Source organism: Asterias rubens, chromosome 8 (genome assembly GCF_902459465.1).
Source record: "Asterias rubens chromosome 8, eAstRub1.3, whole genome shotgun sequence".
NCBI classification, from domain to species: domain Eukaryota; kingdom Metazoa; phylum Echinodermata; class Asteroidea; order Forcipulatida; family Asteriidae; genus Asterias; species Asterias rubens.
The window spans coordinates 14,188,172-14,202,372 of NC_047069.1; the positions used below are offsets into that span (position 1 = coordinate 14,188,172).

At 37.8% G+C, this 14,201-nt stretch overlaps 1 protein-coding gene across 1 annotated transcript in view; it reads right to left on the reverse strand.

The window, feature by feature from the left end:
- The window catches only part of LOC117293515 (carbonic anhydrase-related protein 10-like), a 59,557-nt gene that overhangs the window by 21,783 nt on the left and 23,573 nt on the right, over positions 1-14,201 (reverse strand). The window contains exons 3-5 of the mRNA XM_033775863.1: positions 10,595-10,734; positions 7,525-7,713; positions 2,554-2,646 (exon numbers count right to left, since the gene is read on the reverse strand). Of these exons, the coding sequence (XP_033631754.1) occupies positions 2,554-2,646; positions 7,525-7,713; positions 10,595-10,734 (422 nt within the window). The remainder of the gene's footprint in view (positions 1-2,553; positions 2,647-7,524; positions 7,714-10,594; positions 10,735-14,201) is intronic.

The following is a 14,201-nucleotide window of genomic DNA, read 5'->3' on the forward strand; positions in this document are numbered from 1 at the left end:
GTTGGTCTTTGAAAAGCGTTTGTAACCGTTTGTTATAAAATACATATGATTAGAAAAATATTTTAAAAGTAGAATATAATGATCCACAAAAGTATCTTTCGAAATTGCGTGGTTTTCCTTTTACCTCGTCGACAAACACGGTCGGCCATTTATGGGAGTCAATTTTTGACTCTCATAACTGGCCGACCGTGTTAGTTCGCAAAGTAAAAGGAAAACCACGCAATTTCGAAGCAAATGCGGTTGGATCATTGTATTCTACTTTTAAAAACATCTTTCTAACCATAATTTGTTATGCATTTTGCAACAAACGGGTGTAAACGCTTTTCAAAGACCAACTCGTCCGATCCAAGCCAATGTGTTCCTTTAACCTGTGACTATACATTGTAACATTGTAGCTATATAAAAAGCATTAACACCTCCGTGGCTGATATAAAAGAGATTCGCAACAATGCGACAATATATTAAGTATTTAGGAAGTTGTTTCCGCCAAATGTTAGGCTGTTTTTATTTCAATACATCTTATCATTGCCATGGTGATTAATATACAGACTCATCATAAGCGTATACAAACGTCAAATTCACAAGGTGTAGCCCAATAAGGCGCAGAGATACCCGGAAGCAGATGATCTTCGTTAAAGACACTGGACACATTTGGTAATTGTCAAAGACCAGTATTCTCACTTGGTGTATCTCAACATATGCAAACAATACAAACCTTTGAAAATTGGAACTCTATTGGTCGTCGAATTTGCAAGAGAATAATGAATGAAAATACCCTTGTTGCATTATTTTGTGTGCTTTCAGATACCTATAATTCAAGGCATCAGCTGAAGTATTGGATTTTTTGAGTGAGAAATTACCTCTTTCTCAAAAACTACGTTACTCCCTCTAGAGTAACGTAGATTTGGTTTATTTAATCTGAATTAAAAAACACAGCAAAAAGTTGACAACATTCAATTTCTAACAATGGTTTTATTGTCAACAGCTATTACTAATTTACCAAGTAAGTTTTTATGCAAACAATTATTTTGAGTAATTACCAATAGTGTCCACTGCCTTTAAGTTGAAAACCAAGAGGATTGTAGAAATGTCATAATTCGACGATCACATTGTCCGAAATAGCGATCGTGTTTCCTTCGGGTGTGAAACCATAGACGCAACTCATTCATTGAACCGGGTGTCTAGTGTATACGAGAGGAATCCCTTAGATTCACGGCTTGGTTTACTATTACAAATCATCTTTCTTCCTTCTTATTCTGTTTCTCTATCTGCTCACCGACGTCTTGAACAAAGGTTAAACTTTAAGATGACCTTTGGGGTTTCCTGGTTGTTGCAATTGTGAATTGGAACTCTATTAAATTTTACATTTTATGGAATCTTTTATGGGTGAAATCAGAGATGTTTCCGTTCTGTAGGTTTAATTCTATCTCCATGGTTTTATAAAGAAATTATAAAGGTCAGCGTTTAAAATAAATCGAGTTTATTTGCGTCCAATCCTCATTCGTGAAAGGGTTAAACTTTAAAGTGACATTTGAAGTTTTCAAACGAGATGATACTGTATTGTATTATTCTATATTTCTGCTTCAGTACACAATTTTGTGTGTCATTAAACACTGGTATCCAGCAGTCCCACCCCTGTTTTATTTCACTCCCAACATTATTTGGATCCCGATAAAAAATTTAAAGCTCAAAAATATACTCAGATATAACTACAATTGCGGCCAGGGATTTCAGACCAGTCACCGACCGGTTCAGTGAAGGTCGAGTCAAACGAACAGCATTTCATTTCATGTCGACATGACAAGTAAATATAAACAACATTGGGTATTACTCGAAAAAACGGTCATCAATAATTAAACCACTGATTATTTGTGTGTATTAACTGCCATATGATGACAAGGCCGTAAACTTGTATTATAATCAAAACTTGAGTTTAAAAAGCAAAAGTAAATTTTCAATAAATGCAAAAAACAAAATGGTCAAGGCTTCACGTTTCGATCATAGCCGCTGAGTCTGTCCCAAAGGCAACACAAGCATTCAATTTTGCTGAAACCATACACCACAGGACACTTTTGTTAGATAAGCAGTTTGCAACAGCTCTTTTCTCTAACAGATTCGTATCAAAAACGAAGATTTTTATAGGTCAATATTTTATCGAAGACAATTCTCTCTGTAAGGGGTTTCGGTCTGTATACACTTCGCTGAAAGTTCACCCGTCTCAACAAATGTAATGTTAGAGAATCGTCTGTGCGTATTGAGACGTATTATGACATAGAAGGTGTGACATAAACGTATGCCTGTGCCTCGAGGAGGCGTGACGCTGACATTTTGCAAAACTTCCGGAGCGTGTTCGTCAAATTTGTAAAAAAAAAAAAATTCGATTCGGTTAAATCGAACATAGGGAAATGTACTGTAACATTATTTTTGTTTACGTTTTTTAAAACCTGAATACTCCTTTTGAAGCTTTTCTGTGTTCTTTTTATTTGTACTTAAAAAAATTATTAAGCTATTTATGTTTCTATTTATTTGATAAATGAAGGAAAGCTGACTTACCAGAACGAGAATGCCAAGTTTGGCTAAACCGTGAACTGATTCCAGAGCTCGTTCGTATGAAGTGTACCTCTCGTTGTAGAAAGTGAGTTGAACCTGTGGGTGGAAAAAGAGAACATCATAATAACAATAATAATTTATTTTTAATATAGCGTCTTACATAAAAAAAATCTCAAAACGCTGTACAGTATGTTACATATTATAAACATTAAGCTAAAAAAGAGTAAGCAAAATACAGCAAAGTTACATTGTACAATTAGAACGACAAAAACATACAATGACAAACACCAATACGAGATAATCAACAATATAACACTTAATGTAAAATTGTCAAAGATTTGAAAAAAGAAATGTTTTGAGATGGGTTTTAAAAAGCTCAAAGTTGGTGATAATCCTCAAATGAATGGGTAAATTTTTCCAAAGGGTAGGAGCATAAATAGAAAAAGCCCGATCCCCATAAGATTTGCTAGGCTTTGGGCCAACTAAGGAAAAATTAAGTTTGACACCAACACAACTTCTAGTACGAATATGAGACACATAAATAGAATTATTGTACGTCAAGTTTTATACCATGCCTTTTTAAGGCCATGTCCGAATTTACGTTGTGTATAAAATGTCAATTTGGATACGACCTTGCAAGGCATTTGTTACTTTTTATCGAAATGATCAGCCATTCCGGGGCAAGATTTATACAATAATATAAGAATAATTGTATCCCAAATCACCCCCAAATAAATCGAGGCAGGTATTGTAGAATACCTGGTGCCTCAATGTTTAAAACTCAGGCGATATCGATTGTGTATAAGATCACATGTGCCTTCACCATGCACTGCAAAAAAACGGGGTTTTATAGATGACAACACTATGTCAAGCATCAGAAAAGAATCAAAGTTGACACCATAGCGTGTTACAATAACACTCAATTCCGCCAGCACAATTAAAACTTTAATCAGTTACAACTGGTGTTATTTTTGTATGACAATTTGATTCTCACTGGTGTCAATTTTAATACCCGAGTTTTTGCAGTGATGGACGTATTTAAAACATGATTCAACCAACCAAATCATCCATTAATCATCCAGTTGATTTTTTTTTTTTACCCAGGAAGGCCTAGGGCTGTAGGGTTTCCCTTCCCATTGTGAACCTGATGATCAATATTTCTCCAAGACGATGAATACGAGCATTTAATTAAAAGCAAACAACGCTGGTGTGTACAAATGTTGATTATCCGTAAACAGTTAATTCAAGACTCCTTCGTCATTAACTCACTTCGAACAAACAGATGTACTAATTACACTGGCTGAAGATCAACTTATCAAATTGCCTCCGTGTGAGTAAGGTTGCTACCAGTGTTTGCTCAATTTAATAACGCTGCTCGGGAAAGTTTGCATTCTGTGAAAAGAGAATGCGTAGGAACGCAAAGTGCCAATTATTGTGTGGGTTCTAAACAAATATTGCTTTCTTGTTGCATGAATAAACTTTTAAAAGACTTATTTTATGGCTAGGGAAACCTTCAAAGTTCTGCTTTAACTTTCGGATTATTGCTTTTTATCATAATCTGTTCAGAATAATTATACAAATTTCCCCTCAAATCATCACATGCAATTTAAAAGGAGGGTACACCCGTGGTAATTCCTTAAAATAATAGTGGTCATAAGAACTGACTTGGTAACAGTCGAACGGTTCCTCAATCCAAAGGTATATACCTTCCATTTAAACATAATACTTTACTATTTGGGGGATTTTAAAAGTATGTGTGCAATCTCCATTTAAAAAAATTATATAGTTAAATTTTATCGTTGACGTGGTTGCACCTTGCATTTGCTTAAAATATTCATATCATAGTTTTGTGACAGTCCCATGTTTATTATTGTAATCCGTGTGTATAAGTCTAAACATTTAAAATATATAAAATCAATCAACTCGAAAATAATGCATGTGTAACTTTTGGGGCTGATTCCATTCTGTTCTGTGCACAGTACACTTTTTAGGTTCCCAGTTTCGTAGGTTCAAGTTTTCAACGCCCCAATTTTCAAGGCTTTCATTCGCATTCAACATCAACCGTCTCGCCAACTCGGTGAACCCAAGACGCGCTCTGACAATATTTACAAAGTGCTTCTACTTCATTGCCTCATTGCCTCATTTCAAACCACTCGCGTCAGTTTACCAAACATATTCATGCATCCCTTAAAACAGACTCTCAATTCCTGATGAGGAGACTAGTCCTATATAGTCATGATACGGTCAACATCTTTTATTTTTACTTGTAGGCGATTTTTCTTCTTAAGGGGAGGTTACACGTTTGGTAATTGTCAGAGACCAGTGTCCTCACTTGGTGTATCCCACTATAAGCAAAAAATAACAAGCCTGTGAAAATTTGAGCTCAATTGGCCATCGGAGTTGCGAGAAAATGATGATAGAAAAAAAAAAAACCTTTTTGGACGAATTTGTGTGCTTTCAGATAGGAATAAAAGACTTCTAGCTAGAAGTCTTTTATTATTTTAGTGAGTAATTACCCCTTTCTCAGAAACTACGTTACTTCAGAGGAAGCCGTTTTCCACAAAGTTTTATACTACCAACATCTCCCCAATGCTCGTTACCAAGTCAGTTTTTAAGTTAATATTTGTTTTGACTAATTACCAAACGTGTACCTTCCCAAATGTGTGTGCTTTCAGATGTCTCAAAGGGGCTTCAGGCCCGAATGTCTCAAAAACTACATTTTACTTCAGAGGAAGCCGTTTCTCACAATGTGTTATACTATCAACATATCTCCATTGCTCGTTACCAAGCAAGTTTTTATGCTAACAACTATTTCAAGTAAATACCAAAAGTGTCCAGTGCCTTTAAAACAGACTCTGCTTTCCCGTTGAGGAGTTAGTCCTCTATACAGTCAACATCTCTCCCCACTATCCCTTCAGGATTCTCGCGATCTCTCTGACTCGTCAAATCCCCGATCCCACTCTCCGCTGCGTTCTGTTTCATCCTGTTCATCCTGTTCATCCTGTCCCTTCTGTCATTTTGAGTTATTTATTCCTCGTTCATTTCCCCTGTGCCGTACATGTTTGTCTTCGCATGTGTAAATAGGTCTGGGTCTGGTCTGACAGCCATTTGTGAAACAAAAGACTGAGAATGTGGTGGATGTTAAACTTGCTTTTACAAAGATTTTAAACTTGCATCGGGGATATAAAATCTATAGATTTTTATTCATCTACACCAATGTGTTTTAAACACTGTGTACTTAGTACTTTCCAGTATACTGTTAACAAATCACTAAACACTCGGGTTCGATTCGAACCCATGACCTACAGTTGACTAAAACTGTAGTCTTGAGGTTGATCATGAATTTGTGACAAATTTGTAAATTTGTGACATCTCACTCTTGAATGTATACGTGAGGAGCAAGGCTGATATTGTTGAATATCCACCGCCCTCGTTTCTCCTTTCATCGATGCGTCATTATGTACTACATGCCCTACTTCCCAACCTCTTCTAAATTGTATATATACATGCCCTATTTTCTCATGTGTGTCTAGTTCTTGTATAACCATCTTCGATGACTGGGTCCTCACCCACTATTAGCATCGCCATAGAACATCGTATGGAACACGAGAGTTCCATCACTACTCTTTGCCCTTGCCGTATTACACAGTGGCAATTAAGTAGGTTAATTTGAGTAGAGATGCACTCCCACGCCGTCCGTCTTAAACCTACACAACCCTCATCACGTCTAGATGCCTCTCTGAGGAATTCCCCCTCCCAAGATTCACCCCTCAACCTTGTCATCGCCCTGACCTAATCAAAGGAAGACCTTTGTTTGCGAAGCGGGGGGGAAACGACGACGAACAGTGCATGTCCAGCCATACAAATCGCTTTCCTTAAGTTTCCAAGTAGCGCCAGTAAGCGTCAATTCTCAGCGGACGCTAGCGTGGAGCTCCACGAGAGATAGCCCCGTGATTGACACACGTGTTTTCCGTGCACGAACCCAGAGATGCTATCTTGAATACAATTTATAACTTAATCCAGAGCTGACTGAATTAATTAAAACGTAGCTTGTGAACAACACTTCGGTCGCATCAAAATTGATTTTGTTGTTTTCTGAATAGGAACTGGGCCATGTCGATATCCAGAAAGATTACAGAGTTGGCTTGAAAAATCAAAATGGAAAAATCCATAAGAATGACGTGTGTTTGTTTAACGGAGGCACTTAACTGATGTCAAAAACTCGTTTTGAACTTGCGAGACGTGAACAATCTCTGTTTATCATTGTCCATACTACGTGCAGAGCTGTGTGTTGAGAGAGTTTACGACACCGAGAGGTACCGGTTTTCTTTGGTCACGTGGTTGCTGGACGCAATTTTCATTCCAAATGCAGCACAACCCAATGGGCAGGCTAGTCTGGCACCTTAGGTTCGCCAAAGCGTTTGTTTTTTACACAAATTGGAGGTGGTACAGATAACCGCAGTAAAAACTGTGCTCGGGCCCTCAGAATATATGTCTGTGTCAAATTCAGACATTTTCCTTTCTCCTAAATAATTATTTTGTTTGTGAGTTTCTCTTTCTATCCCCCCGCCCCGCCCCACTTGTTCACCCTATTGGTTTGCACTCCCACAAACAAAAATCCATTGAAAAACACAGAAAATGCACCCATAACAAACAATATCCTACACCTTTATCAACCAGTTTACTACACCTTTACCAACAAATGTTCTACACCCTCACAACCAACCACCAACCGATGCACTAATGGTATCGTATAATGGTATCAGGTGCTACACAATAAAATTATTGACTGCTTGTATAGGCTACTCGTGTTCAAGGATGACCTCGGGACTCGTAGTTTTAACCATAGCACCCGAAGCAGTGCACAGTATATTATATATTATTTTCTATAATTATCTAAAAATGCTATAATCAGGCTATGAAACAAATATATCAAAGTGTAGAACAACATAAAAACAATAACATTGCCTTTACCTCCATGGGAAAAGCTCTTCCATTAACTGCGTGTTCCGAACCATGACTGTCATCGTCCCCAAATTTTACCTCGATCTCCTGTAGGAGATACCTGTAGTTGAGCGGACCTCCGTATATGATGACGTTCCCGCTTGATTTATTTAATGTGAACACTACTCGCCTCCCTGTGTTTTCAACCACGCCAGATACCTTCAAAATAAATGAGAGAAGAAAACAGTTTGGAACAACTTTTTTTTTCATTTCGTAACTGTTGAATCAAAATTGCTAGTCTTTTAAATGCACTGAACACATTTGGTAATTGTTAAAGACCAGTATTTTCACTTGGCATGTTTCCCAACATAATTATGCATGATATCACAAATCTGTGAAAATTTGGACATTACTGGTAATGAAAGAAACAACACTCTGTTGCACAAATTTGTTTGCTTTCAGATACCTAATAAAAGGCTTGAAGCTTTAGTGAGAAATAACCTCTTTCTAAAAAACTACGGTACTTTAGGAGTAGCCGTTTTTTACAATGTTTTATACTATCAACAGCTCTCCATTGGCAGGTCGTTACCAAGTAAGTTTCGATGCTAGCAAGTATTTTGAGCAATTACCAATAGTGGCCAGTGCCATTAAGATGTCGTTTGAACCATACGCAACCGTCTTGGGCGTGTATCTCAAGTAAGTAGGCCTGTTTTACCAATGTGTTTGCACAGACCCATCACATAGATTCTCGTGTTAACATGCAAACTGAGTTACGCTTCCTCAGAACATGTTTTTGAATAATGCAGGGAAGAAACAACGAATCAAAAATGCAGTACCACTTCCATCGATACATCACAGTACCGTGAACTTTTCTGGGGACCGTGCATTTATATCGTGCCTCAAGCTTTCAAGAAAATAAATCTGCGTATTTCATCGGTTCGTCCATCGAGATGTATTTGGAATACAGCGTTGTTGAAGTTTTAATATAAAAAAGAACGTATACACATTTTAGAATCATTGTAACATAGAGTTGCGAGCTACAACGATTTAGGTCACTTCTAAAGCATCCTTTGGTTTCGTTACCAGAAATATAAAAAACCTTGCATGGTCGTACTTTTAATAACATAATAAGATTGTGTTGTTGGTTTGGCGACACTCCTTGACATAAAGCTTTTGAATTTCCTTTTGGACAATTTTGCATTGAGTTGTTACCAGTGCTGTATTGTGACATTCAGGAAAATCATTCTAAAATTTAGCATCTGAATTTCATGGCTGTCTTTAAAATATATAAATTTAGTAGAAGGTGTAATATCTTGCTGACTCTGACATTAACAAAGCACCAAGGGCGATCACGAGGAAGTGCCACGTCAACGAAACCCGCCTCCTCTTCTTTCTTTTTTTTCTCTCTTTTTTTTTCAATTGTGTAAAGTGCACTCAGCACTCTGACGCCTGATATCTCCTTTTCGCACTTGGCAAAATTAATCCTACATTATAGATTACGCCTCTGTTGAATCTAGACCATTCTCTGAATAAGATTTTTCTTATAGATCAAGTCTGAATACGTGACAGGCTTATTTGGTACATGAAAATTTTGAAACGATTTTGAAAAACATACTCATGGACGATGTCGTCATCAGAGGCTATGTTTGCGTAAGAAAGTATGTAAAGTATTAAACCAAAAGGGAAACTGTCATTTTGTCAATAATCTTTGGTTGAACGATGACAAATTTACAAGAGCAGGATTTGAACCTGCGATTTTCGGATTGACGTGCCGGCACTCGATACCAACTTAGACATCTAGCCATGTTGTTGCGGTCTTCCTTTCCAAACATTTAAGTCGGTGTAGTGAATAGTTTACTTTTTCGGGTCGTTTTGAGCCGCTTGAATTTATATTTTTCTTGTAAATGATCACTGATAATTAAAAGTTTGTATGTGCAGGTAGTGGCAGTTTAAGCGTCTTCTCACTGTTAGTACCCAAAGAGCCACAGCTATATAAACAAAGTGCAGTTCCCCCAAGACCGTCTGCAATAGCTTTTTTCTTGAGCTCTGCAATGTTCATTATAAGTCAATCAAATATACAGGACCTACCCTCCATATTTCCTGAGGTCTGGCCACGAAAAAGACTCTTTAAGTATGAAATAAAATGTGTAACCAGCGGGGGAAAGAGAACTGTACCATAGTAATAAAATGCAGTTTATATTCACTTCAAAGCTACCGACATGACACGCCACTGGCCTTTTCTTGGTTCTTCCCGGAGATCATTAAATGAGCGCACATTTAAACTATCTGTCAGAGAGCGAACATGAAAGCATGGCGTGCTTGATACATCTCATAAAAATGTCTTTGAAAATGTCATTGAATGTTTGGAAGTCTTCTCCTTCTTCTTCGAGAGAGGGAATAGTGGTTGGTTCGGGAACCTTGACAGAATGAGTCTGAGGTGTGGCTGTTCTGAGAATGGCCCGGTTAGTTGATTTGATTCTGGTTAATGGTGCTTTTACACTCAATCTTATTATCAAATTAGAGGGTTGCCGAAGTTGTCATTTGTATGGTATAAATATTTCAATTTGCACGTCTTCGATATCGTCAGTATACTTTCTGTCAGTCAATCGGGTATTATCGACTTTCTGTTTATTAATTTGGCTGATTTTGATGAGAATCAATTCAGATTTGAATGGTCACATATTGTTTTTGTGGATCTATTCTTTTTCTCCTGTGCTACCAAAGTACTCCCGGTAGCATGCATTGCAGTTGGTTGCCTCCAAGTTACCTGTAAAAGTTGCCTCGTGTGACAAGGCCCTATAATATGACGGTGTAATGACGTCAATGCATAAGGTCCATACATCAGCTGCTAAAAATAAACCCATTCCCTCCATAAAATGAATAATATTCTGGGACAAATATGGCTTTGACTGAAGGCATTTGTCATTTCCAAATGAGATCGAGTTTGTTTGATTACTTTCTAACCAAATGTCATTCATTTTATATTTACCAGAGTGCATGTGACCATCCCTCCATCACTTGACCCATAGAGCAAGTACCATTACCTCAATCAATGCCTATAACCAAGATCCAGGTGAGTCCACAGATATTCAATACTCACCCTCGTTGGCGCTATGATTTCAAACCGCTGAAGATCTGGGTCGTATAGGAGTTTGTCTGCTCTTAGATCTATTGGCGATTGCTGTTTACCTTCTGAACAAAGAACCCATGCTGAATGTGATTTACCCCAGTACTGTGGTCCTGCAAACAGAAATAGGAAGGCAAATTGAAAATCGGAAGAAAATATGACAAATGTCACCTCAATAATTTTTAATAACAGCAACGCAATTTTCCTTCCGTGAACATCAACAAATTTAACTTTTTAAAAGTTTCCGGGTCAGCCCAACCCAAAATTGGGTCAACCCCTCCGACCCAAAATTCGGGTAAATTTTGACAAGGGAGTTTTTACAGAGTGTTCCGGTACACTCAGGTGCTATAGAATGAACCAGTCCAAAATTGACATATCCAATCCACATGAGCACATACAATGAACACAGTAATGAATTAAAACCCCTATCATTAATATTGATGCAGGTGTAATCTCAATTTATTCACCCCCCCCCCCATACCAAACCATTATTACCTGAAACAAAACAACAACAACCACGACAGCATCAAAATAAACTTAAACATAAACCTGTACAACAAAGTGATAAAACATGTTTGTATTGTAATAATTTTATTTAAAAAAAAACCGCAACAAACCCCACACACACATGGGAAGTGTTTCAACAAGGTAATCGGCAAAAAAGGAGAGGTTAGCACGAAGAAATATCAAATTATACTTGGTTTTCCTTTAACTTAAAAGCAAAAAATATGTACTTGGCAACACAATTCATATTAGAACCCATACGGAAAATAAGTTTCCCCGTCTCAGATAAAATACTATAATCTTTGTAGCAACAACATCTGTGTATCAAAAGCCAAACCGAAACCATCACGGTCACGTACGTCTTTTCGTTCATCGTGAGAAACAGTCAGGAAGGAAATCTGGCGTATACTTTCAAGAAAATTGCCCGGACGGTAAAGGAACAGGTGGTCGAAAAAGGTGTCAGCATTTTATAAATTGCGGTAGTTTGATTGATTTGGGGGCGGTAGCTTAATGGGTTTCCTGTAGTGATAGTAATATGCTGTTTTGGCTGATTCACCTGTTTCGGTATCAAACGGAGAATGATATGACGCCATTAGGATATGGTGTCAGGTATATTATTTATACGTTTATTGAATACTTTCTGGTGGTAAACATCCAATAGTGCAGCCTAATTGTGGCCAATAGTATGTCAAAAACACAATAGTGTGAAAAGGGGAAAAAAAGTCGGACAAATTACGGCAAACCAAAATACGTAAACTCATAATTTTGTGAGCCGAATCTTTGATGACCCACAGTTGGCTCTAGCTCACTCGCACCTTTTAAATCCGCACTTGTAATTTGACTGACGTACACTTTTCAGGGCTTAGAAATTCAAATTTATTGTCGTCATTTAAAGAATACCTTTCCGGTAATGGAATAAAAGAATGTCCTAAAGCGAGCGGCCCAGTGTAACCCGTAAGGCATCAAGATACCTGCAAGAATATTAAGGAAGCCGATACAAATTACTCAGTCTTCAACGTGGGGAGGTAGTGCTTTCTGCTCTACCGACCAGGCTTCGGACTGATGATATCCAAGTCTACATTCGTATGGACTGTAAAAGGGGTAACCCTGTTTCAGCCCTAGGAGTAGGTGGCAATGGCCTCTTTTTATTAACCCACGTACTGCAGTGTCTACAAACCCAGGCCACATGCGAGGATCCGATCAGAAGCAGTCAAAAACCTAATCCCCTATTTCTTACGTGTAAGCGATAAGAAATCGATATACCTTTAAGATTCAGTGTATTAGATACAATTTATGATCAAAACCAACAAGCCACATTTATTTTGACTTTTACTGTTATTGTTTTACATAAGTACCACACTGTCTAAAGCACAGCATGTGTAAGTCTATGACACCTGTTTACAACAGTTCACTGTCCACGAAGCAATCAAAAGAAACCTAAATATCAAATTATGGTATTTGACATATAATATCCGTGTTGTCTGAACTCGTGCGACACCAGATATGTGCTTCCTCGACAAAACGCACACTGGAGAATAACAGAGCATTCTACAGTTGAATGGAGGGGATAAAAACATGACTGTGTATAAGATCACGACAGGCTGGCAAGTACACTAAAAATTCAACCGCATTTTCGTCATCAAATGAGTACTTTATAGGGCATTGTGAAACTCAAAAAGAGGAAATCACTGCGCGTGTTAATAATTTGTGTACTTTTGCTGTTTTGTTTAATGCAATTTTAAATTGTCTGTCTTCATTTGTGCCTTGCGCACTTTAACTGTTTTGTGTGTTTGTGTTCCTTTTCTGCATTCTCTAGTTTCCCTTTTATATTTTTTCTTGATGTACACAATATCCGCAATTCCGCCTATGGTTCTGACAAACCAGTGACGTAACCACGCTGCTACAGTGGAATAACGATATAACACCCCAAGTCTCTGTTCAGGCGCAAAACAATTCGTCATTCACGAGATACCAAGATCCAATGTAATTTTATAAGAAAATCGATGAACTACAACAAGCTATAGATGTTAGAACCAACAAATTAAAATTAACAAACCAGACGTGTTCCGTTTCGTGTGAGATCAAACAATTCTTTCGCCACCTTCTTCTGGCCAGCTTGTCTACATAGTTTTCTTGTAATTCAAGGCAATTAAATCAGAACACCTTTTGGTGTGAATAGCGTAAGACGATGAACTTGACTTTAACGCGCTGATGGGGACGGGTCTTCACTGATCGCGGAGCCTCCGCCCCCCCCCCCCAACTTCCCTGCTTGTCCGTCAGTTGAGGAGACTAAGCCCGCGTATGGCCAAGTCCACGGCGACCTTTTTGATGATGTGACTTCTTGTAGCTTAATACAAACATCATCATTTTGAAGCAGAGGTTTTGTAACCGCATGTCTCAAGTGATGGTGTTGACAATCGGATAATGTCCAGCCATTATGTTTTTCTCTTACTCGGTCAGTGCAACTAAACTGAGGCTGGGTGGAAAAGAATAGTCTGGTACCTTTTGCTTTGATCAGAATAAGTAGGCATCATCCTCATGTCATCCTACACCAGATTTTGGGGACTTGGATAAGATCAAAATGCATTAGAGAATAATGAATACCCATAGATCGTTTTATTTTAATCGTTTGTCGTGAATTTTCCTCTTACCTTTTTACGTGTTGTTTATAACAATAACATAACATAACAGTTAAAATTCATGGGGCGCTATACCAGCAAGATCACTTTGCGTTGCTGTTGTACTGGATTTCGATTCTAATGTTTTGTTTTGTGTTTTGTTTGTTTGTTGTTGTTCGGAGGTCTGTGGTTGTTGTTGTTGTTGTTCTTATTAACCTTTTAAGTTTGTTGTTGTCTCGACAGAAAGTTGTTCTGTATATTGACATGAAATAATTGAAATTAATGTCTTGAACCCCCAATGATGGTTGGATTAAGTCATTAGTTAATTAGTTAATTAATTAGGTAGTTTCCTCTGGTGTTACATACATTGAAGTCACCGAGTGCAAGCTTGGTGTCCTTGTTAACACACCAATGCAATACACAAAGGCTAAATAAACCCGTACGCTTTGTTCACAGAT